Source organism: Mesocricetus auratus, unplaced genomic scaffold (assembly GCF_017639785.1).
Source record: "Mesocricetus auratus isolate SY011 unplaced genomic scaffold, BCM_Maur_2.0 Super-Scaffold_6730, whole genome shotgun sequence".
NCBI classification, from domain to species: Eukaryota; Metazoa; Chordata; class Mammalia; order Rodentia; family Cricetidae; genus Mesocricetus; species Mesocricetus auratus.
In genome coordinates, this window is record NW_024429184.1 from 12,992,438 (window position 1) to 13,014,787 (window position 22,350).

The 22,350-nt window shown below is 51.0% G+C and overlaps 1 protein-coding gene across 3 annotated transcripts in view; it reads left to right on the forward strand.

The window, feature by feature from the left end:
• Coro2a (coronin 2A) overlaps positions 1 to 22,350 on the forward strand; it is a 52,025-nt gene that overhangs the window by 14,076 nt on the left and 15,599 nt on the right. Inside the window, exons 1-3 of one of the 3 annotated variants that reach the window (XM_040738699.1) lie at positions 5,930 to 6,180; positions 7,526 to 7,694; positions 9,442 to 9,642. In XM_040738699.1, coding sequence (XP_040594633.1) covers positions 7,632 to 7,694; positions 9,442 to 9,642 — 264 coding nt within the window. In that variant the 5' untranslated portion in view covers positions 5,930 to 6,180; positions 7,526 to 7,631. Of the gene's footprint in view, positions 1 to 5,929; positions 6,181 to 7,525; positions 7,695 to 9,441; positions 9,643 to 18,947; positions 19,095 to 22,350 lie in introns of those variants that run through there. The other 2 variants (XM_040738703.1, XM_040738706.1) reach the window with 2 other exon arrangements.

A 22,350-nucleotide genomic window follows, 5' to 3' on the forward strand; every position in this document is an offset into this window, starting at 1 on the left:
AGAGGGAGATGGGCAGTGGCCCGGAGGGATGGCACCGATCCTAAGCAGGATGAAGGGCAGTGTGGTCCTTCAAGTACAGGCTCAGACCAGCTCCTTCGTGGCCACTGGAACTTTGAAATGTGGCTTCCCAGACCCTGAGTCAGAAACTGAGGTGGTGGGTGTGGTGCCCATGCGACTAGAATCAGCTCTCCCGGGCTTTCAAATGCCAGACCCCAGCAGACATAGGTAAGCCGGGTGCTGTCACCTCCCTCAATCATCCTCCTGGGGCACAAGCACCTCCTCCTGGGGACACTGCTATCTTTTTCCCAACCTCTTCACCCCCAGCTCCTAGCTGCTTACACTTATAACCTGGCAAGGAAGCTCTGTGGCCTCTGCCCGCCACGCCTGCAGGCCCGGTCTTCGTGGAGGATCTGGGAAGAGCCCTGGAGGCTGACAGCAGAAGGTTCTGCCAGCTGTTGCAGGCCTGCCTAGGGAATTAAGGCTGACCAGCAAGCATTTATCTCCATGGTGACAATCGGATGAGAAAGAAGCAGGAAGAACTTCCCGCTGCCCTCCTTGTGAGGGCTGAGCATTGAGATGTCCCTAACTGGGGTCTCCAGTCACAGGATAGTCACAGGGTCATCCTGAGCCCAGCCAAGGATGACCTCAGACATCTGCACTCTGCAGCACCCAGCCTGCATGCAGGAAAAATCTGCTGATTTCCTCTTAGACCAGCCTGGCTTGAGGAAAGAAAATCTCTCAACCCAGAGGTTCTGGTTCCCTAAGAGCAGGCCCGAGACCCCTGCAGCTCTGATCACGCAATGACAGCTCCACTTACAAACCTCGATGACTCCCTTCTCTACAGCCCGAGCCCCCGGCTGGCCTTCAGCACCCTGGCCAGCTGCAGCACCCTCTACCCCCACCCAACTCTGGGTGCATGCCCAGACCCTCTTAGATCTCATGCTCACCTAGACCCGTGAACCCTGCATGCACCTCGCATGCCATGCTGGGCCTGATGGTGCAAGTCTTCCCTCTCACTGCGGTTCCTTCCCCTTTCTGCAGGGCTTGGGTCTGCCTTGGAGCATCCTCCCAGTGTTCCTCCTGGGTCCTAGGGTCACTGTCTGCTGCTTCGGATTGCAGCTTGTTTGACTGGGGCTGTAAATCGGTGGTAAGGCATTTGTTCAGCATGCTTGAAGCCCTGGGTTCATCCCCAGGAAAAAAAAAAAGCAAACAGATCTCAGCGCAGGCTATTCAGCCCTGTTCTCTAAGAACGAACTGGATGATTTCCTGGTGTCCCCACACCCCAGTCAACCCAACACCCATCAGTTTGACTGTCTCCACTTTGTCCTTACCTCTGGCCTATGGCTCCCAGTGTGGCATCACTCTCAGAAGGCAGTGGTAACCTCTGATAGGGCTGGCTGTGGGCCACTGGTCCCTACAGCATGCACTGATGGCTGACTTGTGGGTTCATGGGGGGTCTGTGTCTCAATCCCCATCTAAGACAGAAGCTACGGGGCTTCAGCGCTTCTGTGTTCCCTGTGGGACCTAAGCAAACATTTTCCCTGTGAACACTTGTGGGCTCCTCTGCCCAAAAGTAGATCTGGAGGATATGCAATCTGTTGGACAGGGTGCAGAGGGTAATAGGGCCTGCAGGGTTGATTCTCCAGGAGGCATCTAGGAAACTTCCTGGTGACCTTGTGGCTGGAAAGTCCCAGATAAAGAACTTGAGGGCCAAAAAGCCTGAATAGAGTTTGTCTTGGGGCCTCCTTGGGATGATATTTGGGGGGGGGTATGATAAATAGTAAAGGGTTCTAATCTGGGTTTCTAGAAGGTTGAGGCTGCAAGGAATCAGCTCTCCACGGACTGGGACAGCTAATGGACTGTGTATTATCCTCGTGGCCTTTGGAGTATCTGGCTCTGTCAGGTGCAGGCTCTGGGCCCTCTGTACATCACCTCAGTGGTGGAGGAGTCAGTGGTGTGACCGTTACTGGAGCGGATGGAAAAGCAGGGAGGAAACGTGTCTGCCCAAGGTCACAAATCAGCGTCATAGTTCAGACTCTCCAGCCTGCCTGGCACGTGCCATGAGAGGGACAGTCGCAGCCTCTCTGTGCAGAGGGCCCAGAAGAGTGACATTTCCAGCCAGGGTTCAACACCCACTGTCTGTGGGTGAGCAGAGCCGAGGGGGGAACCATTTGGACTTGATAGTCCTGTGGGTGGGAGGAGAAGGGACAAGGAACATCTTCTATGAGGCTGGCGAGTGCAGGACAGTTTGTTTCCGTGGCCCTAGCCCTGCAGAGTCTGTGGGGCGAATTATAAGATGGTAATAATAAGGCTGTTGGCAGTGCCGGGGTGGAACCCAGAGCTTCACACAGGCTAGGCGAGCATGCTACCATATAATGTTACTTGCGTGTATGTTTTCAGGGCCGCCATTGGACGGCGACTTGGTGTGCTCTTCACTAGGGAGGACGACCTCCCCACTCTTGGCTTCCTGCACTTGCCCCTAGTTCTTTGTGTAGGGCTGAGGCCTCATGGGCTTTTCCCCATACGGGCTGGAATGTTCGTTGGTGTCAGCCTGTGTTTGGGAGGTCATTTTGGAAAGATTTCATGGATGTGTCTTCTGATGCTATTAGGAGAACAAAGGTCTTAGAGAAAAGCCCCTGATCCTTTTGCCTCTTAAAAACCTTCCTGCCTTCTCTTCCACCATGTTCCCGGAGCCTTGGGTGCAGGAGTGCTTTGTGGATTAGGGCTCCACAACCCTGCATTTTGATTGGCTGCGGTTTCTCTAGTGATCTCAGTCTGTTACAAAGAGAAGTTTCCTTGACAAAGGATGGAGTACTCTTATCTGTGGGACTTAAAGATTGTTGTTAGAGAGATTATGTTGGTTTGGTAAATTAGTGGTTGTTGATCTCCTCCAATAACAATAGATTTACTAACACTGAGTAGTTGGCTAAGCCACTAGTAGCAGGCAAGATATCCCTTTTGCAAAGCTGGTCTTAAATCCAATTAGAAAGCTAATGGTTATCGCCATGGTTATGTATGCACAGGGTTATTGTGCCATGGTAGCCATTGAGGTGGTTCATAAGTGCCATAGCTTCTTTGTGTGTGTGTGTGTGTGTGTGTGTGTGTGTGTGTGTGTGTGTGTGTGTGTGTGCTTGGTGTATGCAGGTATCTACCGAAGCCTGGTCTCTTGGAGCTAGAGTTACAGGCTGTTGTCAGCCACCAAAGTGGATACTGGGAATAGAGCTCAGATCCACTGGAAGAGAGAATACACATTCTTAACCCCTGAACCATCTCTCCTGCCTAAGGTCTTGAACTTTTGATCCTCCTGGCTTGTAGCTGAGATTACAGGACTATTCTACCAGAGTTTGTTTAGAACAACCTGTTAGGAGGCTAAGTTGGACATGATGGCATTTCCAACTGCGAAGGCAGAGGCAGGAAGATGTCTGTGAGTTCAAGGCCAACCTGGTCAATATGGTGAGTTTCAGACCAGCCAGGGTATGGGGGATGCTAAGGCAAACCAGTGGAGTACAGGTCTTAAACCTGGTCTTAAACCTCTTTCCCTGCTTTGGCTACACCAGCCCCAGTATGAAGATGAGCACTTCGTATAGTGGGGTGACCTCAAGGGGGAGTGTGTCATCCTGGAACCTGGAGCAAGAGAAGGGCAAGAGGCAGGGGCAGCATCCTCAGAGCCCAGAGAGTGCCAGCCTCAGGGTTTCACTTCAGACTCCGCAGGGAGAAGCAGCATGTGCCAAGGCGGGGTATTCAAAGGACATAGTGCTTCCGTCGCAGGGCCAACAAACTTAGTGGGAGGGCATGGGACTCACCACCCAAGTCCAGCAGAAACCTTTGAGGAATAAAGGCGACTCTGACCCCTGCTGGGACTTAAGGGAATGTGTACATGAGAAACAGGTCCCTCCCCAAGACGCAATGGCTAAAGCCCGGGTCTTAAACAGGGGTCTGGACTTGCAGAGGATCCCACAGTCATCTCTGGAGATGTTCTGCCCGCTAACCCTGGCTCTGGGCAGGCGGGTGGGGGAGGAGGAGGCTCTCCCTCCAGCCTAATGTCATCAGGAAGAAAGGCTTTCTCTTTCTTGGCTGCCGCCAGCCTCAATCTGTGTTTCCCATGGGCCTGTGGGAGGCGTCTCTGCCAGACCAGAAGGATGGAGGGGGAGGGGAGGCATCCGATGGACCTGAGAAATGAGCTGTGCTCTGTGTCCATTTGTTGGGTGCAGGGTGCTTGTGCCTGCATTGGGATGTTTGATGCCGAGAAGGGATCCCAACATCTGGGCTGTGTCTGTGGGCAAGCCCAAAAAGGCTTCCCCGGCTCTTCACGTCCCTGAAGGCCTCGGCCCGAGGGTGGAGCCGTCCATATAAAACAGCAGTTCTCAACCTGTGGGTTGTGGCCTTTGTGGGGGCTCCATGTCAGATATCCTGCGCATCAGACATTTACAGTAGCAAAATTACAGTTATGAAGTAGCAATGAAAATACTTTTATCATTTGGGTCACCACAACAAGAGAAACTGTGTTAAAGGGTCACAGCTCAGGAAGGTTGAGAACCACTGCTTTGGAGGCTTCTGTTGGGCAGATCTGTTAAAATCAAATGAGATCTTTCAGGTCCTCTGCTGGCTCCCCCTCCCCACCTCCTACTGGGTTGCTTTATTGTAATTTGTGTGGATGCTGGGGATGGAGCCTGGAGCCTTTAAATTCTTTCTTCTTTATTATTATTTTCTTTTTGAGGCAGAGTCTCACATACCCCAGGCTGGCAACCAATTATAGACAGAGCCAAGGATGATCTTGAACTCCTGACCCTCCTGCCTTCACCTCCTGAGCACCGGATTACAGCCGCATTGCGCACAGCAGGTTTTATATGGTGCTGAGGATGGAACCCAGAGCTTTGTGAATGCCGGGCGAGTCACGTCCCCAGCCCCTGGGTTATTTCAAAGTCAGCCCCAGGGGCCATATCATTTAATCTGTGCCTGTTGAGCACGGCTCTAGGAGACAGACTGACAGCCACAGTGTCGCTGTCATCCTGAAAGACAGCTAGTGATGTTGTTTACTGTTGCAGGGGTCACCAGGCATGGTGCCACCAAGCCTGGCAATGTGAGTTCTTGAGTTTAATGACAGGGCCCGTGTGGTAGAAGGAGAAAACGGACTCCACAGTTGTCCAGCGTGGTGTGCAGACCACCACTGACTCACTGGCGTTGGGGTCAGTGTTTGACAAGGCCTCTTTATAGAGATCAGGTGTAATAGTGGCGGGTTTTTTGTTTTTACCTCCTGTGATGCTGAGATAGATCGTGGTTTCAGGACTCCATTATAGCTTTGGGCCTCAGATTTGACTCCAGAGCATGAGCAGTGGGGAAGACTAATTAATAGACAGCAGGTTCTGCCCTACACCCTGGGGTGCCAGATTCTGTCAGGGTGGGGCCCAAGAATGTACAGTGTTAGCAAGCTCTCTGGTGATGTCACTCTTTGGAGGCTCTGCCATGAGCCACTGTGTCCCAACCCCTCTAAGTCACTAAATGCACACAGGGGTCTTCCGGCAGTGTGCTGGGATACGTTTTTGTTTTGTTTTGTTTTTTAACTTGTTTGGAGTGGAGGTGATTCTGTAGCCCAGGCAGGCTATGAACTTGTGTCCCTGCTGCCTCATCCTCCCAAGTCCTGGGAACAGGCTTGAGCCTCTCTCTGTCAAGCCAGTGGTGGGATTCATTCGATCTCAGTGTTCTAAGTCACCAGCCACTGCCAACCCTATTACCAGCCCTTGAATTCACCGTAATTTCCCTTCCCACACTTGGGCCTTCCAGGAAAGGGGTGACTTCAGAGAGCAATAGCCTCCAAGAGCAGTGACCCAGATAGTCCTTCCTTGCCTCAAGCCCTCGGCACTACGTAAGCTCTGAGCCAGCCTTGGGGTAGAGATTGGTAACTGAATGAAATCATAGTCACCTCTCTTTACAAACCTTCTGGAACATTCTGCTTTGGAATGTTCTAATCTCTGGTTCAGGATGCTAGGTTTGCTCATTTCCATAGCTTTCTCCTTCACAGGCAAGTTGTCAGAGTCAGGGCTCCCCGGAACTTAGCCATCACCTGTGGTAGGGTGACCAGCTTGTCCATCTGTCTGGGACAGCGTCAGGTTTGGGGGCTTTGTTTGTTTGTTGTTTTTCTTCCAGTCCTAGACATTAAACCCAGGGCTTTGCACATGATAGGTAAGTGTCCTGTCTCCAAGCTGTATCCTCAAACCTGTGTCATTGTGTTTGTTTCCTGAGATGGGATCTCACTATGTAGTCCAGGCTAGCCTCAAAATTTTGACAGTCCTACCTGCGCCTCCCAAGTGCTGGAATCCAGATGTCAAACCACCATGCCCAGCTCCTTTTGTCAAGTTTTTATTTCGAAGCAGACTCTTACTACATTTCCCAAGTTGGTCTTGAGCCTGAAATCCTCTACTTTGGCTTCGTAGCTATAGCACAAAACCCCTTGTCCAGGGAGCCATCTGTGGTCCCTGGCAGACAGGTTCAGTCAGTCACTTTCCTGAGGAGTCACCCAGCCTCTCCTTACTTTGAAATTGGGAGGGGGTCCCTACTTGCCTGTGTCTCTGTGACACTTGATATCATTGCTGGCTGGAGGAGGAAGAATTGTGACATTTGACATCATTGCTGGCTGGAGAGGGCAGAATTAAAAGGTGCCTCGTAGCAATAAGTTGTGGTTTCAGTCAGGACTTGGCCTCAGATTGAGACACTGTGTTGAGAAACCTTTACCAGAAGGAGCCAGGACCTGTGGTTTCTCCTTCCCTGTGAGAAAACACCCGTGAAAGGCTGGGGAAGCAGAGATGTTGGTACATAGCCTTGACCCGAAAGGGCCGTCTGGAACTCTCTGATTGGCTCCCGAGCCAGCTGCTCCACCTCATCTGGCATGGATTGGGTCCTCACTAGGAATTCTGGGTGCGTTAAAAAGAAACTTGGCAAAACGACTTTGCGGGTAAGATAGCTCCCCTGATGACTTGAGTTCGGTGTTGGAACCCATGTGGAAAGCCAGTTGCTCTAGGGCACATCTGTGCAGCACTTCCATGGTGATGGAAGGTAAAGACAGGAGAATCATCTGGACACTTGAGAGGCACCGTGGCACACAGGGCCCCTGTGGTACCATGGCCACCTGCCTCGACGTGATGGCAAGAGAGCCATCTACCAAGGACTGGTCTCTGACCTCCACCGAGAGATTTATCCTCAGGGTTGAGGCCAAGGTCAGGGTCATGGTGCACTCCATTAGGTAAGCCAAGGATCTTAGTCTGTGTGTGCGTGCACCCCTATTCGGGTCTTACTGTGTCAATTCTTGGTCTTTGAAGATCACTTTCAAATAAAGTTGTTTGGCTTGGTTTGATCTTGTGAGGCGGTGTCTTGCTGAGTAGCCCAAGGTAGCTTTGGATTTGCTGTGTACCTCAGGTTGGCCTTGGATTCCCTGTTTAGTGGAGCTGACTTTAAACCCTTGACCGTGTGCTGGGATTTGGCAGGTGTCTCCATACCTATCTGGCCCTTCTAATCTCCCTCTAATAACCAGGCTATGATAGGAAGCGGCTGTTCAGCCTCGCCCACAAAGCACTTACAGGGAGTGGCCTCTGTGCCCACAAGGTCAAATTTTAAGAGGAAGAAACAAAAGATAGCAGATGTGGAATGTCTCTGGAAATAGCAGGCTCCGGCCCGGCCCACCTGTCCTCAAACCAAATCAGGTAAAGTCCTCCTTACCACAAGGCCGTCTGCAGTGGCACTACGGAATGCGCCATTGGGTGATTTGTGCCCCTTCCAACTTGGGTTCCAGGTCGGCTACCTGCAGGGCTGGGTGAAGAAGGGGGCCTAGGAAAGCAGGAAGGAAAATCCCCCACCCCCCACCAGCAGCAGCATCATCCACGCGCGCACGTGCACACGCACACACACACGCACACACACACACACACACAGGCCACCAGAAGAGGTCCCCTTTGCCTTCCCACAGTTGCTGCTCATACTGGTGCCATTTTGGTCACGTGGCTTCCCCTGCACATTCCCCACCTACCTCTCAAAAGGGTGGTAGAGAATGAGGCAGTCAGTCCCCTCATTCCACAGCCAAATGTTAGGATAGACACATCTCCCCCCCTACCCCCCACCCCACCCCCTTGGCTGTTACACTTAGAGTCAGCGAAAGCCTTTTCAGGGTGACTGCCCCAGCCTAATCCCATGGCGTCAAGCCACTGGGCACACACAGGGTGAAGCTGTCCCAGGGACACTCCAGAGAAGCCTGCTGTGGAGGGAGGGAGGCCCTGCCTGCAGCCCAGACAAGAGCCCGCTAGCAGGGGGACTGAAACCGTTGCTCCTGAGTTGCAGAGTCATCAAAGCCACACAGGGTCTCTGAGCCGAAGGTCCCAAGCACAGCTGGGACAATGCCAGCACCCTGAGAGCTCCCTGATGAATGCAGGGCTCACACACAGGTGTGCACACGGTTTCGCGTTACAGACACTCCCATGCTGCACGCAGAGGGCCTGGCCTTGCCGATGCCATCCTCCCCCACTTCTGTGACCTCTCCCCCATTTCAAAGGTCTGGACAGACCTTGACAATAGAGGACGGGGGGTGGGGCAGATGGGTAGGGCAGGCACACTGCTCTGCCCTGGGGTGGGGCAGATGGGTAGGGCAGACACACTGCTCTGCCCTGGGTGGTTTCGTCCATGGAGGCCAGCAGCTCCCCTCACAGAGGCGAGGCACGAGTCTCTGAGACACGTACTTGTGTCATCCTGTTTTATAGACGAGGAAATGGATGCCCCAAGGTTAATCATTTGTCTAGCATAGTGAGACAAAGTTGGAACTGGAGGCCAGACTGACTGGCTGCAGAGAATCCCCCGCGGTCCTCACCCAGTTAGCAGGGGAGCTTGTTTGGTGAGAAGAGTTGGGGGTGGGGGCTGTAGCACATATTCTGTGGTCCCTCTGCTTTTGGGGGTTCATACTTGGAAAAAACTGAAAAGCCTTAGTGTATCAGCAAACAAATCAATAATAATGTCTCGCAACGATCTCTGTAAGTTCGAGACCAGCCTGGACTACCAAGGGAGTTCCAGGACAGCCTCCAAAGCCACAGAGAAACCCTGTCTCGAAAAACCAAAAAAATAATAATAATAATAATAATGTCTCGCAGCCTCCTCTATAGCCGCAGCGATACCCTGTTCGCCTGGCCGTTCTTCTTAGAGGACCACTGCCTTTGTAGAATTGGCCACTGTCACCAGACTTGGGGGCACAACCTGTAATCCTAAGAGGTTAAGGCAAAACAGTAGCGAGTTCCAGGCCATCCCGGCCTGTACAGTGCGTTCCAGGCCAGCACGAGCTACACACTGAGACCTTACCTCAGAAAGAATGAGCAATGAAGCCTGACCAGCTGTGCCTGTTAAGTAGTCTCAAGTGTGCCCCATGAGGGGGCAGCGAGCCTCACACCATTGGTCCCTCCACCCCTGCAGATGTCATGGCACCCCCAGTACCGCAGCTCCAAGTTCCGACATGTCTATGGCAAGCCCGCCAGCAAAGAGAACTGCTACGACTCGGTGCCCATCACACGCAGCGTCCATGACAACCACTTCTGTGCCGTGAACCCCCACTTCATCGCTGTGGTCACTGAATGCGCCGGCGGAGGGGCCTTCCTCGTCATCCCCTTGCACCAGGTAAGGCCCCAGTGACCTCAGGGCCCAGACTCGTCCCTAGAAGCCTGGGGGACAGACGGAAGGGTAGGGAGCCCAGTCCAGACGGGACTGAAGACCTGGCCTGCTTCCCTCTGTGTGAGCCTGTGTCGGCCAGCTCTGTGTCTTGGTTTCCTTCTTGGGGAAAATCCTCGTCCTGAGAGCTGAACACTCAGCAACTGGCCTAGCCGCTTCTAGGGCCTTCTCTCAGCCATGCAGAACAGTGCTCACTCCAGATTTTTCTCTCTTGAATGAAATACAATTAATTATTAGCACATTTCTGGGCTCATGTGAATGAAATTGGGGAGATTGCCCAAACCACCTCCCCTTGGGAAAGAACCTACGCTGGAGAGGTAAACCGCAGGCAGAAGGGAGGACACAGTGCTTAGAGCCAGCAACAGGCCTCGAACCATTGCTGCTGCTCAGTGTTTGGACCCACAGAGCGATAGCTTCATATGGGTCACCCTAGACTTTGTGGGACACCTGTGCTGAGTCTGCCTTCGGCCGACCCACCCGCTGAACAGGCCTGGGGGGGCGGGGCTCCCAGGCTGTACTTCTGCCTCATGGCAGCAGAGGCTGGGAAGCCAGACCATGGGAAAGCAGCCCACACTTAGATCAGGCAACTGGGAGGCCCCAAAGACAGTCGAGCAAGAGTCTGCTGGAAGGCAGGAAGCTCACCTGGAGCCCTGGGGAGGGAGGACCCCTGGAGCACTGGGGAGGGAGGACCCGTGCAGCCAACGCCCGAGTGAGATGAGCTCAGAGACGGCATTCCTCCTCACAGCACAGCAGGCTTAGAAACCAGCAGCAGCAGACAGACTGAAGCTGGCTGCCCCGGCTCATTTGGAATGCTTGCTTGCTTTGTCACAGGGTCTCCTGTAGTCCAGCTCTTGAACTCTGTGTAGCCAGGGCTGGCCTTGACCTCATCCTCCTAAGTTCACCACCCAAGCGTGAGTTACACGTGTGTGCCACGTTTCCAGATAATTTGTAAGCCAGAGGGGGAATCAAAATGAAAATTTGCTTATTATGTTATTATTTACCAGTTTATTGAGTGTGCATGCATTCCTCTGTGTCTGTGGTGTGTGCGTGTGTGTGTGTGTGTGTGTGTGTGTGTGTGTGTGTGTGTGTGCTGTGTGTGTGTGCATGTGTGTGCGTGTGTGCATGTGTGTGTGCCTGCTCACGTGGAAACCAGAGGTGCTCCATCCCTGAACTGGATCTGTAGTTGTTAGCTGCCTGATTTGTGTGCTGCGAACCATTTTCTCGGGTCCTCACTCTTAACTACTGAGCCATCTTCAAACCCCACCCCTCATCCCATTTTGAGACAGAGTCTTTCTCCGTCTATGTTAGCCTCAGATTCATGGCAGCATCCTGCCTCTGCCTCCAGAGTGCTGGGATCGCAGTGTGAGCCACCACACACAGCTGAGGGTACTTGCTTAGTAAAGAACTCAGTTCCTGGGGATGAGGATGTGGCTCTGTTGGTAGAGTTTGTGCTAACTTGAATGAAGCCGTGAGCTCTGTTCCCAGCGCTGCATAACCCTGCATTGTTGTACACACCTATAACCCCGCACTCAGGAATGAGGCTGCCAGGGTTAAAAGTAGAATCATCCTCAACTCCATAAAGAGACTGAGGGCAGCCTGGGCTTCATGAGATCTTCTTTTAAAAAACCACTTCCTGAAGTCACACACCAGACACCTAGTTTAGTTCTGACTGTAATCCTAGCACCTAGGAGGATGATTACCACAAGCTTGAGGCCAGCCTGGGCCACAAGAGACCCTGTCTCTAAATAAATAAATAAATAAACAAATAAACAGCCGGGAGAAAGAGTAAGCAATGGAGTGAGTGTGGGAGTGTTGTCGTATTATTACCCAGTGGGGAGACCCTGTCTGTATCAGTAGTTACTGCTGCGGCACTTAACATGCACAACACATAACTACATAAACAATCTCACGCTGAGATTACAAAGCACAGACTCTGTATTCCATTTCCCTGAAACTAAAAACAGTTGCACTGTAAGGACCGAATAATTAAGCGGTAAATTTTCAAAGGAAAACAACTTAGGGAATTCCATGAAAACCAATACACTAGCTCCATCTTGCAGCAGGGAGTGGCTGTGATGTCAGGCACTTCAAAGGTTCCTACACGCTAGTGATGGCTCCCACCTTTCCTAGGAGGCCCCGGTCATGTTTATCTGTTGATTTATTGCCCAAATGTTCATGCGACTGAACATTTCAAGCCCATGCACTCTGGGACATGTTTGTTGCACTTTACATATACAAATACAAATGAGAATAATGCCAGGGTTAGATACCATTACAGCTTTCCGGAGGACCTGGGTTCAATTCCCAGCACCCACATGGCAGCTCACAACTGTCTGTAATTCCAGTTCCAGAGGATCTGGCACCTCACACAGACATATATGCAGGTAAAACATAACACACATAAAAATAAATAACTTTTAAAAAGAGAGAGAGAAAGTAAAATGAGACAGCCATAAAAAAAGTCCTACAAAGCTTTCAAGGAAGTGATTACTCTAAACTGCATGACCAATCCCAGAAATAGGGAAAGGGACAGCTCCCTCTGGTGTTCTGGGAAGCCCATGTAGCCTTGATTCCAAAGCCACGCAAGGACAGACTGAGCAGATCTGCTGCGCTCCAGATGAGGAGTGCAGACTGACAAGCAAAGATGTTCTAAGTGCAGACACATCTGGGCTGGGAGCGTGGCTCAGGAGAGTGCTGGCTTGCCTGCTCTCCTGAAGCTCCCCAGAAATGCCTATAACCCCAGTGCTTGCCATGTGGAGGCAGGAGGCTCAGTCTTCAAAGATGACTTAGCAAGTTCAGGGCCAGCCTCAGATACGTAAATGAGATGGGTGTTTCAAAAAAAGGAAGGAAAGAGAAGGAGGGAGGGAGGAAGGAAGGAGTCATCTGGGTCAAGGTGGATTTATTCCAGAATCTAAAGGTGGCTTGCTAGAAAAAGCACCGTCTGTCTAACCCTGAAAGAGGCTGGCTAAGACTCCATTGAGCAGTTTCAGTCTGGGATCCACTGGCCCTGTTACTTTGGGGCATTTCACCGGGGAAGCACACACCAGATAACTCTGCTCACCACGTCACCAGAAAGCAAGAGATCACGGCCCACCACCCCTTTTCTTCTGTGAGATAGAATCTCCCAGTATAGACCACACTAGGCCCAAACTTGGAATCCTCCTCCCTCATCTCCTGAGTAGTGGGAGATTCGCTCTCTTGGGGGCATGTCTGAAGCAACCCAATTCCTTCTCTCTTAGTCCCTACCTCCTCAAGACTCCACCACATCCCAGTCACACCTACTGGGACCTCATCTTCAGCACAGACCTTTGAGAGCCACTCCAGACCCCAAGTGTAGCACTAGGAATAAAAGGTAATTGTGTAATGTCATAAACCACACAGAAAAATTGCAAGTGCAGTTGAATGAACTCCTGGTTATCCTGCAGGTGGCTTCCCAGTTATTAACCTTTGCCAAATTGCAGTGAGTACGTGTGTGTGTGCGTGTCTGTCTGTCTGTCTCCGCCTCCTTCCTTTTTCTTTTTTTTTTTTTTAATACAAAACACTTAAGATCCTTAAAAGACGACAGAGGGACATGACAACTAAGTATAATGTGTGGTCCTGAATTGGAGTCTAGGTCAGGCTGAAAATGGTGTAAGGGTTGGGACAATGAGTGGGATTTGAATTTGGACTGATGTTCTCATACCATCACAGCCTGTTAAGTTTCCAAGAAGTAGTTATGTAAAAGAATGGTCCTGCTCTTACAGTGTATGACTGGTGGGTAGTATTTAGGGGTGAAGGATTAGATCTTAACTGTTTCCAAGCACACATACATGTGCACATTATACCTAACCAGACACACCTTTTATCTCAGCACTCAGGAGGCAGAGACAGGAGGCTGTCTGTGAGTTTAAGGTCAGCCTGCTCTATATAGTGAGTTCCAGGACAGCCAGGGCCACATAGTGAGACCCTGTCTCAAAAGATCAGACGAAGTATACTTATAAGTAAACAAGCCAGACTTAGGAGAAAATCACAGAGCATTATTGAAGGACTCGTAGAAGATGACATGAATAACTGGAAATAGATACCATGATCATGGAGAGCCCCTTTGTAGCTCAAGACGATCTACCTGCCTCCACCTTCCACACTCAGGGACTACACAAAGGCCCATTCCCCAGGCCTGGTACATTTTCTTTTCCTAAACACCCCCAGCTTGTTTCTTAGGACTCTGTGCTCTGGCTGCTCCGTGCTTCTGCTCCTACCTCCTGTTATGAGGGAGGGGGAGGGGCAGGCCTTGTTTACTGCTGCATTGGGTTGCGGACTCAGAGTTGGCGCTCACAGATTTTTCATTGACTGAACAAATTACCTAACCATTGTTCATGCTGCTAAGCAGTGTGGTCCCAAATGGCAAAAGGAAGGGCTGGAGTGAGCTGTGGAGAGCTCAGAGGACAGTTCAAAGCAGTCTGACCAGAGCCAACGAGGAGTCTTTGAAAATGAGGAAGGAAAGCAAGGGCCTTGGAGAAGCAGACTGGGCCTGTGAAGGGAGCCTTGCTGACTAGGGGTGAGGCTCAGAAAGTGTGTCCTAGGGAGATGAAGGTTTACGAGCTGGGGTCAGAGGCTTGTGGGTCACTGCTGGGGTTAGAGGGGTCTGGAAGCTCCTCATTTGCTGTTTCTCCCGAGTTCTGGGTACTCTAAAAGGCTCTGTCCATCAAACTATCCGCATTCTTCACTAATTAAGGATTAGGGCTGGGGGTGTGGCTGGGTAGGAGAGTCCACAAGGCTATGGGTTCCATCCCCAGAGCAGGAAAATGAACTGGTTGGCTCCTGGTCTTTACACTCAGATTCTTTCTCATTTGCATCTACTACTGATGAGAATATCAGCATGTCCAGGCAGTGGCCATCAAGTTTGTGTGGCCGATGATGACGTGGGTTAAGGGAGGGCCTGCTTCAGGAAGGGAAGGATGGTTCAGGAAGGCCTTCCTTAGGAGACGTCCCTAGACAATGGTTTTGACGCTAAACGGTGTTCAGGCAGAACCGGAAGCAAGTGCAAAGATCTGGAGTGCCTTTGGACTGCGTCCCCACCACCAAGAGGACCGAGTTCCGTAGCACAAGCTTCACGAGGGTGTCCAGGTCACCTCAGAGCGTGTGTGTCACCCCGCAGGCCTCTCCGTGCTGTACCTTCCATTAAACAGCCTCCTCAACACCCCCACTTCCTCCTTAACCTTGACTGGCGTTGATCTGCTCTCCATTTCATTGCTGTTGTCATTTTAAGGGTGTGTGAATAGGACCAGACAGACAGTCCTGCAGCCTTCGAGTTTGAATCACTTGGCATTGGGGACTGACCCCCAAGACCCTCGAGTCCAGCAGCAAGCACTCCAGGGTAGCCCTGCACCCCCACCTGGCCTGGGCTGTTTTCACTCAGACACACGGTTCTCTGGACATCCATCCAGGTTGCTGGGCCAGCCGAGGTTAGGATGCACAGCCCAGCCCACTTAAAAGCAGCTTGAGGACTTCTCTTCCCCCTTAGGGACAGGGACACAGAGCCTTTCCTCACCTCAGAGTGACTCAGAGTTAGGGAACTTGTAAAGTATGCAGGCGGTAGGCCAGGTAACTGTCCAAAAGAGACAGGATACCCCATGATGAGGTGTGGTGAATTTTCAGAGAAAGTTGCCCTCACCTGTCCTGACATCAGCTGGGTATATGATCCTGTGCCCTCAAAGGATGTAATTTACAAGATTTAAAAATGAAGCTAAGCTTGCAATTTGAAGTTTAAAACTAAATAAGATATATGACCTGGGTTTTTTTGTTTTGCTTTTCGAGACAGGTTTTTCTCTATGTAGCTTTGGAGTCTATCCTGGCACTCGATCTCTAGACAAGGAGGGCCTTGAACTCACAGAGATCCGATGCCTCTGCTTCCCGAGTACTGGGATTAAAGGTGTGTGCCACCAACACCTGGCATGACCTGGGTTTTTTACTTTCCTTTAAAATTTTTCAGAGGTTAAGAGCACTGCGGGTTCTTCCAGAGGTCCTGAGTTCAATTCCCAGCAACCAGATGGTGGCTCACAACCATCTATAACGAGATCTGATACTTTCTCCTGGTGTGCAAGCAAGTACACAGATAAAAAACTGTAAACATAATAAATAAATATTTTTAAATGTTTTCTTTTGGAAATGAAATCCTGAGGCGTGTTATTAAAAGATGAGGAAGAACACTGATACAAGGCCCCAGACTTTCTGAACCTAAGAAGAGTTCATTGTTTGTTGCTCTTTTGTTTTAGGGAGGTGTTGAGACAGGGTTCCTATGTAGCCCTGGCTGTTCTGGAACTCAATATGTAGATCAGGCTGGCCTAGAACTCACAGAGTGCTGGGATTAAAGGCGTGCACCACCATGCCCAGCTAGCTGTTGGCTTGGTTTGGTTTGGTTTGGTTTAATTTCTGTCCTGGCTAACCTGGAAATCTGTGTAGACCACACTGCCCCTCTACTGTGATGATCTTCCTGCCTCTGTCTCCCAAATACTGAAACTACTGGAGTATACCACCATACCTGACTCCTTCCTTCCTTCCGTCCTTCCTTCCTTCCGTCCTTCTTTCCTTCCTTCCTTCCTCCCTCCATCCCTTTCTTCCTTCCTTCCTTCCATTCTTCCTTCCTTCCTCCCTCCCTCCCTCCCTCCCTCCCTTCCTTCCTTCCTTCCTTCCTTCCTCCCTCCGTCCCTTTCTTCCTTCCTTCCTTCCTTCCTTCCTCCCTCCCTCCCTCCGTCCCTTTCTTCCTTCCTTCCTTCCTCCCTCCGTCCCTTTCTTCCTTCCTTCCTTCCTTCCTTCCTTCCTTCCTTCCTTCCTTCCTTCCTTCCTTCCTTTGTGCCCAAGTTGCAAAGTCCCCAGAGACCACCAGGAAGACAGACCCACTAAACAGCGAAAGCAAGGTTTTAATTGTTCTCCACCCGTGACGGGGACCCCGCCTGGCTAGCTGTCACAGCAGCCTCCAGAGAGACTGAAGTTCCTGTCTACTGCTGGTTTTTAAAGACAGAAGTTACAGGATTACATCAGTAGGTATGGGTTGGTTTCTGATTGGTTGACTTTTGGGAACAATTAGGAGAATTTCTCAAAGTCATATTTTGGCATGAAATATCTGTGTACCAATTATTTTCATTGGTCAGTGCTGAGAGGGAACATTCTGTGGTTTCTATAACATTGTCTTGTTACTTGCAGGTGGCCTGTTGTACATAGATACCAGTAGTTTTCAGAACTACATCCTGGAGACTACAGGGGACATTTTGATCCCCCTGGAATCTCTTTTGTGGCCAAACGTTCCCAGGAACCAAGCATCTAGGGGGGGAGGGTGTCTGGATTTTCTTTGTGTTCAGTTTTGGCTCTAGGCTCTGGAAGCCAGAGGATCTGGAGTTTCCTTGTGTCAGAGGCCTACATGTCTTTTCTGTAGCCTGTCATGGCTGCTAAAGCAAGGGGCTGAGTGAGGGTCTGGTCCTTTTATTTCTAAATTATTAAAAGTGAAGCCTTTGGGGGCTGGAGAGATGGCTCAGAGGTTAAGAGCACTGGCTGATCTTCCAGAGGTCCTGAGTTCAATTCCCAGCAACCACATGATGACTCACAACCATTCGTAATGAGATCTGCTGCCCTCTTCTGACCTGCAGGGATACATGTAGACACAATACTATATACATAATAAATAAAAATTAAAAAAAAAAGTGAAGCCTTTGAGTTTAGTTTACCCCTTTCCCTTCCTTCCTTCCTTCCTTCCTTCCTTCCTTCCTTCCTTCCTTCCTTCCTTCCTTTCTTTTTCCTATTTGGCGCTTTCAACATTCTTAGTTGAGATGCTTTTCAGAAAACACATCTGTAGGCAGTTCTGGCTTTATGAGTTTTCTTGAAGTTTCTTGACTCTCGGCCATCAGGAAAGACAAACTACATCTTTAAGGGGCTTCTCTATCTTCTCAGGTACCCTCAATTTTCATGTGTATATTGTCTCAGTTGCTTGCTTGATGAGGTATTTAGCCATCTCTCAGACACACACACACACACACACGGTAGTCTAAAACTACTGCCCACCTGCTGTAATCCCAGCACTTGGGAAGGTGAAGCAGAAGGATCAACCCAACCTGGGCTACACAGGGAGACCCTGTCCCACAACAAAACCAAGCAAGCTGTCTGCCGATTCCAGTTCAGGGTGGCTCTGAGTGGAGCTGCCTCTCTGTAATCAGCTCTCTGGGTGAATGCCCAGGACAATTGCTGGATCATAAGGTAGTTGTGTTAGCACATACCTGTAAAACCAGTATCCAGAGACTAAGGCAGGAGGATTGCTGAGAGTTTAAGGCCAGCCTAGAAGTTAGGTTAAAAACAAAACAAATTAAACTGTTTTCACAACTCTCTCTTTCTCTTTCTGGTGGGTGGGTGGATATTGAGACAAGGTCTAGAGCCCCGGCTAGTCTACTGGGTCCCTTGTGGCCTGGTGTTGGAGGTAATCCTCCTGCCTCAGACTGCTGGAGTTACCATGACCAGCTACAGTAATTTTCCCCATTACAATGTTGCATGAAAGTCACTTACATTGTAACCACACCCTTGTTGAGCATCTGAAATACAGAATCAACTGGACATCCTGGGTTTTTTCTTTTATCTTTAGGGCAGGGCCTCCCTGTGTAGCCCAGTCTAACCTCAAGCTTGTGGTCTTCCTTGCCTCAGTCTCCCTAAAGACTGAGATTATAGGTGTGGGTGAGTATTTCTGAGCAGGCACTAAAGGCAGAGAAAGGGACAGGGACCCACCTGTGCCCCATCCCCTAGAACTCAACAACACAGCAGCCCTTTTTATCATGGTGGGTGTAGGGTATTTGTGCATGCTGGGACCTCATCCACAATACTTGGAGGAAGTATTGCCCCTTCTCCAGACTCGACTGCCGGCACCTTGTGCGTCATAGATGAGAAACCAGGAGCTGGGTGTGGTTCCAAAGTTGCCTGTTCTCCCAAACCCCTGCTGCTGCAGAGCGTTATTGGTTCCGCACTGGTTACCAGGGATTGCAGCCAGGCCCAGAGCACAGGGCCCTACTGAAGGTGCAGGGGAGAGCCCGGCTTGGGAAATGTCTGACCTTGCCACAGCCTCCTGTCCTAGGTGTTACCAGAGTGCCAGGCTGTCCCAAGCAGAGATTCAAGACCCGTAAACGGTGCCACCTCAGGCAAAGTGCCTCTCTCCCGTGCACTGTGCAGTGAGCCTCTGGAGGAAGGCCAGAGGGTGAGTTTCACAACCTACCCTGCAGCCTTGGCAACCAAAGCCTGCTGGGGTACAAAGGGGAATGACAAGGTGTGGGCAGAAACTGCCTGGGTTTCTGGGCCTGGGCCTGTACCAGAGCCTCCCAGGGCACTGGGGATGTGGACTTTGGGTGAGGTGTGGTGGAAGAAAGGAGAGCCCAGACAGAGCCCAGGAGGTAAGCCCTGGGACATTGCTGCACAGGGACCAGATCAAAGCGGCCCAGGGCCTGAGGGACCAGATGGTTCCCATGACTGTGCTGGACTAGAGGAAACAGGGAGGACAGTCCCCCGGATTCTCAGAGGCAGACTGACCCTTCTTCAGTCAGCATGCAAAGTGGTGTCTCGTTGATCCTGAGCGTGTGTGTGTGTGTGTGTGTGTGTGTGCACGTACGTGCATGCGCTCGTGCGAGTGTTTGTCTGTGTGCATGTGTCTGTCTTTCTGTCCATGCATATATATATTCATGCATGTCTGTCTGTGTGTATCTTTTGTGTGTGTATACACGTGTATATGCACATGTGTCTGCATATGTCTGCATGTAAGTGCATATGTGGTTTTGTGTGCATGCCCATGTGTGTGTACTGGAGGGTGAGTGTGTGAGTGTGTGCGCGAGTGTGTGTGCATGTATGCACATTTGTGTGTGTGTTTAACTCTACGCCTACCCCAGAACAGTTTGTTCTCACACTAAGTATATCCCGGGGCCCTGGAACGTAGCAAGCAACAATTAAAGTTGGGTGTGTTTTGGGTGTAACCCTGAGGTGGTAAAGGCTGCCTGCCTGCCTAGCGTGTATGACACTCACGCTCCTCCCCTGCATCCTACAAAGCTTTAGGTGGGCAGTTGCGAAGGGCTCAGGGAAGTGATACAGCCTGGTGTATGAAGTGTGGTGTCCCAGCCAGGTTCTCCGCCCCTGTCTCACACCCCCACCGCGAGAGACGTTTCTTTTTGCTACCCCTGCTCTGTAGAGAAAGAAACCAAGGCCCTGAGCGGAGCTCAGAGACCCGGCTTGAACAGCAAGGGGGGGACCAACCCCAGGAAGCAGGAGACACCTGAACTGTGCTACCACGCGACTTCCTCTGTCTCTTCTCTCACGCTTGCCTCCTGGGCTCCACCTTGCGACTGGGGGAGCTTGAAGCCGTTAGCTGTAGCCGTGCGCACCCTGACCCCGAGCAGCCTTTCCCATCCCAGGAACTGCATCTGTCGCTGCCCTGCCCCCACCCCCTCATCCTGCCCTCTCCGCCTGCCTCACAGCAGCCCCTGGTGGCTTGTAGGCCTCTACGGGCTTGGCAGCCAGCTCCTGTGGCCAGCCAGGCTTCTCTGTGGTTTGAGAGCCACCCTGACTTAAAGTCCCAGCAACCCAGAGGCCTGTCCCTGGCCGAGTGCTGATCTAATGGACAAAAAGGTTGAAATGATGATAACAATGGCCCTCCCCGACAGGCTTTCAGCAGCCCAGCCAATAGTCAGATTAATGTCACTAATGCGGAGGTGGGGTGGGGGGGTGGGAGGTGTGTGTGTCTTCAGTGACACAGCCAGCCCCTCGGGGCTGAGGAGGAGAATGGGCTGATGCTGCTCTGGGGGCCCCAGAGGAAGTCAGCTCCTGTGGTCTACCTAGCCCTGAGGCTACCGGCTCTGTGGGAGGTGAGGGCCGGGAGTCAGTGGCCTCTTGGCAGCTTGCCTAGGGTTAGCCCAAGACCTGCCTGACAATTAGCATTTCCTGAGAAACCTGCAGAGCAGAAATGAGAGCATGGCTCTGCGCCAGAGAACAGAGATTAGGGCCCAGAGCAATCAGGCCTGTAGCAGAAGATTCTGTACTGCCATGCCCTCTGACCCAGGAAATGGTACAAGAAAAGAGAAAGAATGTAGGAAGAGGGGTCAGGACACAATTCAGAGAAGACCAGAACTCCTCAGAGCACAGGAAGTCCACTAGAGATTCACTCGATTTGTGGACAGAGGCCTGGAACTCTCCTAGCTCTGTTCCTCTGAGTCACAGTGACTCTGGGAGCATTCCTGCTCCAGCCTGTGCTTGGGAGTTCTGTGATCCCTTAGTGATGTCTGCCACAGGTGCAGCGTTAGAAAACGTGGCCTGTGTGCTCACCATTCCTACTCTCTGGAAATGCTTTGAACTAGTTAAACAAATTTTTGGCTACTCCTAGAAGGGCCATCTTTTCAATAATTTTTAGTTCTGTTTGTATTGTTTTAAGACAAGTTCTCATTTCACAACCCTGGCTGATCTGGGACTTGCTATGTAAACCAGACTATGTTCAGCCTAGGGACAGTCCTTCTGCCTCTGCCTCCCAAGTCCTGGGATTACAGAAATAAACACTTTTTGGTTAAATTGCCAAAGATATGGAAATTTGCTTTAAAAAATAACAAAGACAGTGTGGTCTTATAATCCCAGCATCTAGGAAGCAGAGTCAAGTATTAAAAGTGCAAAACTAATCCGGGCAGTGGTGGCGCACGCCTTTAAATCCCAGCACTCAGGAGACAGAGGCAGGTGGATCTCTTGAGTTTGAGGCCAGCCTGGTCTACAAAGTGAGTTCCAGGACAACCAAGACTTTTACAGAGAGAAACCCTGTCTTGAAACGCCAAAATAAAAGTACAAAACCAACCTTGGCTACATAATCGGTTGAAGGTCAGCCTAGGCTACAAAAGACCCTATCTCAAATAAAGAGGAAAGGGAAGAAGCTGGTGGTGTAAGAAGTCTGTGGGTCTCACCACTCACAGCTGTTAGTGTGTTTTCTTCTGGTTGTTTGTTTGCCTTTCTTAGCTTTGAGACACAGATTGTCGCAGGCATAGCTACTATTGCTGAGTATTTCCTTCCGCTCCTCCCTCCCGTTGGGCTGTCTCACCTGTTTGTAGTCCTGCAAGGTGCAAGGAAGAGATAGTTACAGTTCAATCCCGAGGAAGGGGCTTGCAGAGTGGAATCTGGTACATGTCTTGGTTGGCTTTTAGTTTTCAAAACCTTACCATGAAAGCCAATTGCAGTGGTGCACACCTATGCCATGTAATCCTCTCTCGTGAAAAGTGGAGGTAGGAGGGTCAGGAGTTCAAGGCCAGCCTGATCAACATAACTGGGGCACTCTGGGGACAGTGCACAGGATGGCCTGGAGGCTGGTAGCTAAGACTGGCCTCTCACGGGAAGCCAGCAGAGCATGACCTGCCTGTCCTATGCAGGCGGTTATTGCTTCCGACAACTGAGGCAGATCTGCCGGGGGAAAGGCAGCCTTTTCTCCACCTTCTCGAATTTGTTGAGTGTGTGTATGTACACATCCTTTTTCCTTGGTGATGGTTAACAGGTTCTTCGGCTGGTGCAGTAAGCCAGATCAAGCTGAACTGAAAAAGCAAAAGGGCAGGTTTATTTGAGCAAAGCAACTCCCGGGTGAGCCCCTCAGGTCCAGAGATCAGGGCCAGAGGAGTCACGTGGCAGAAGTAAAGC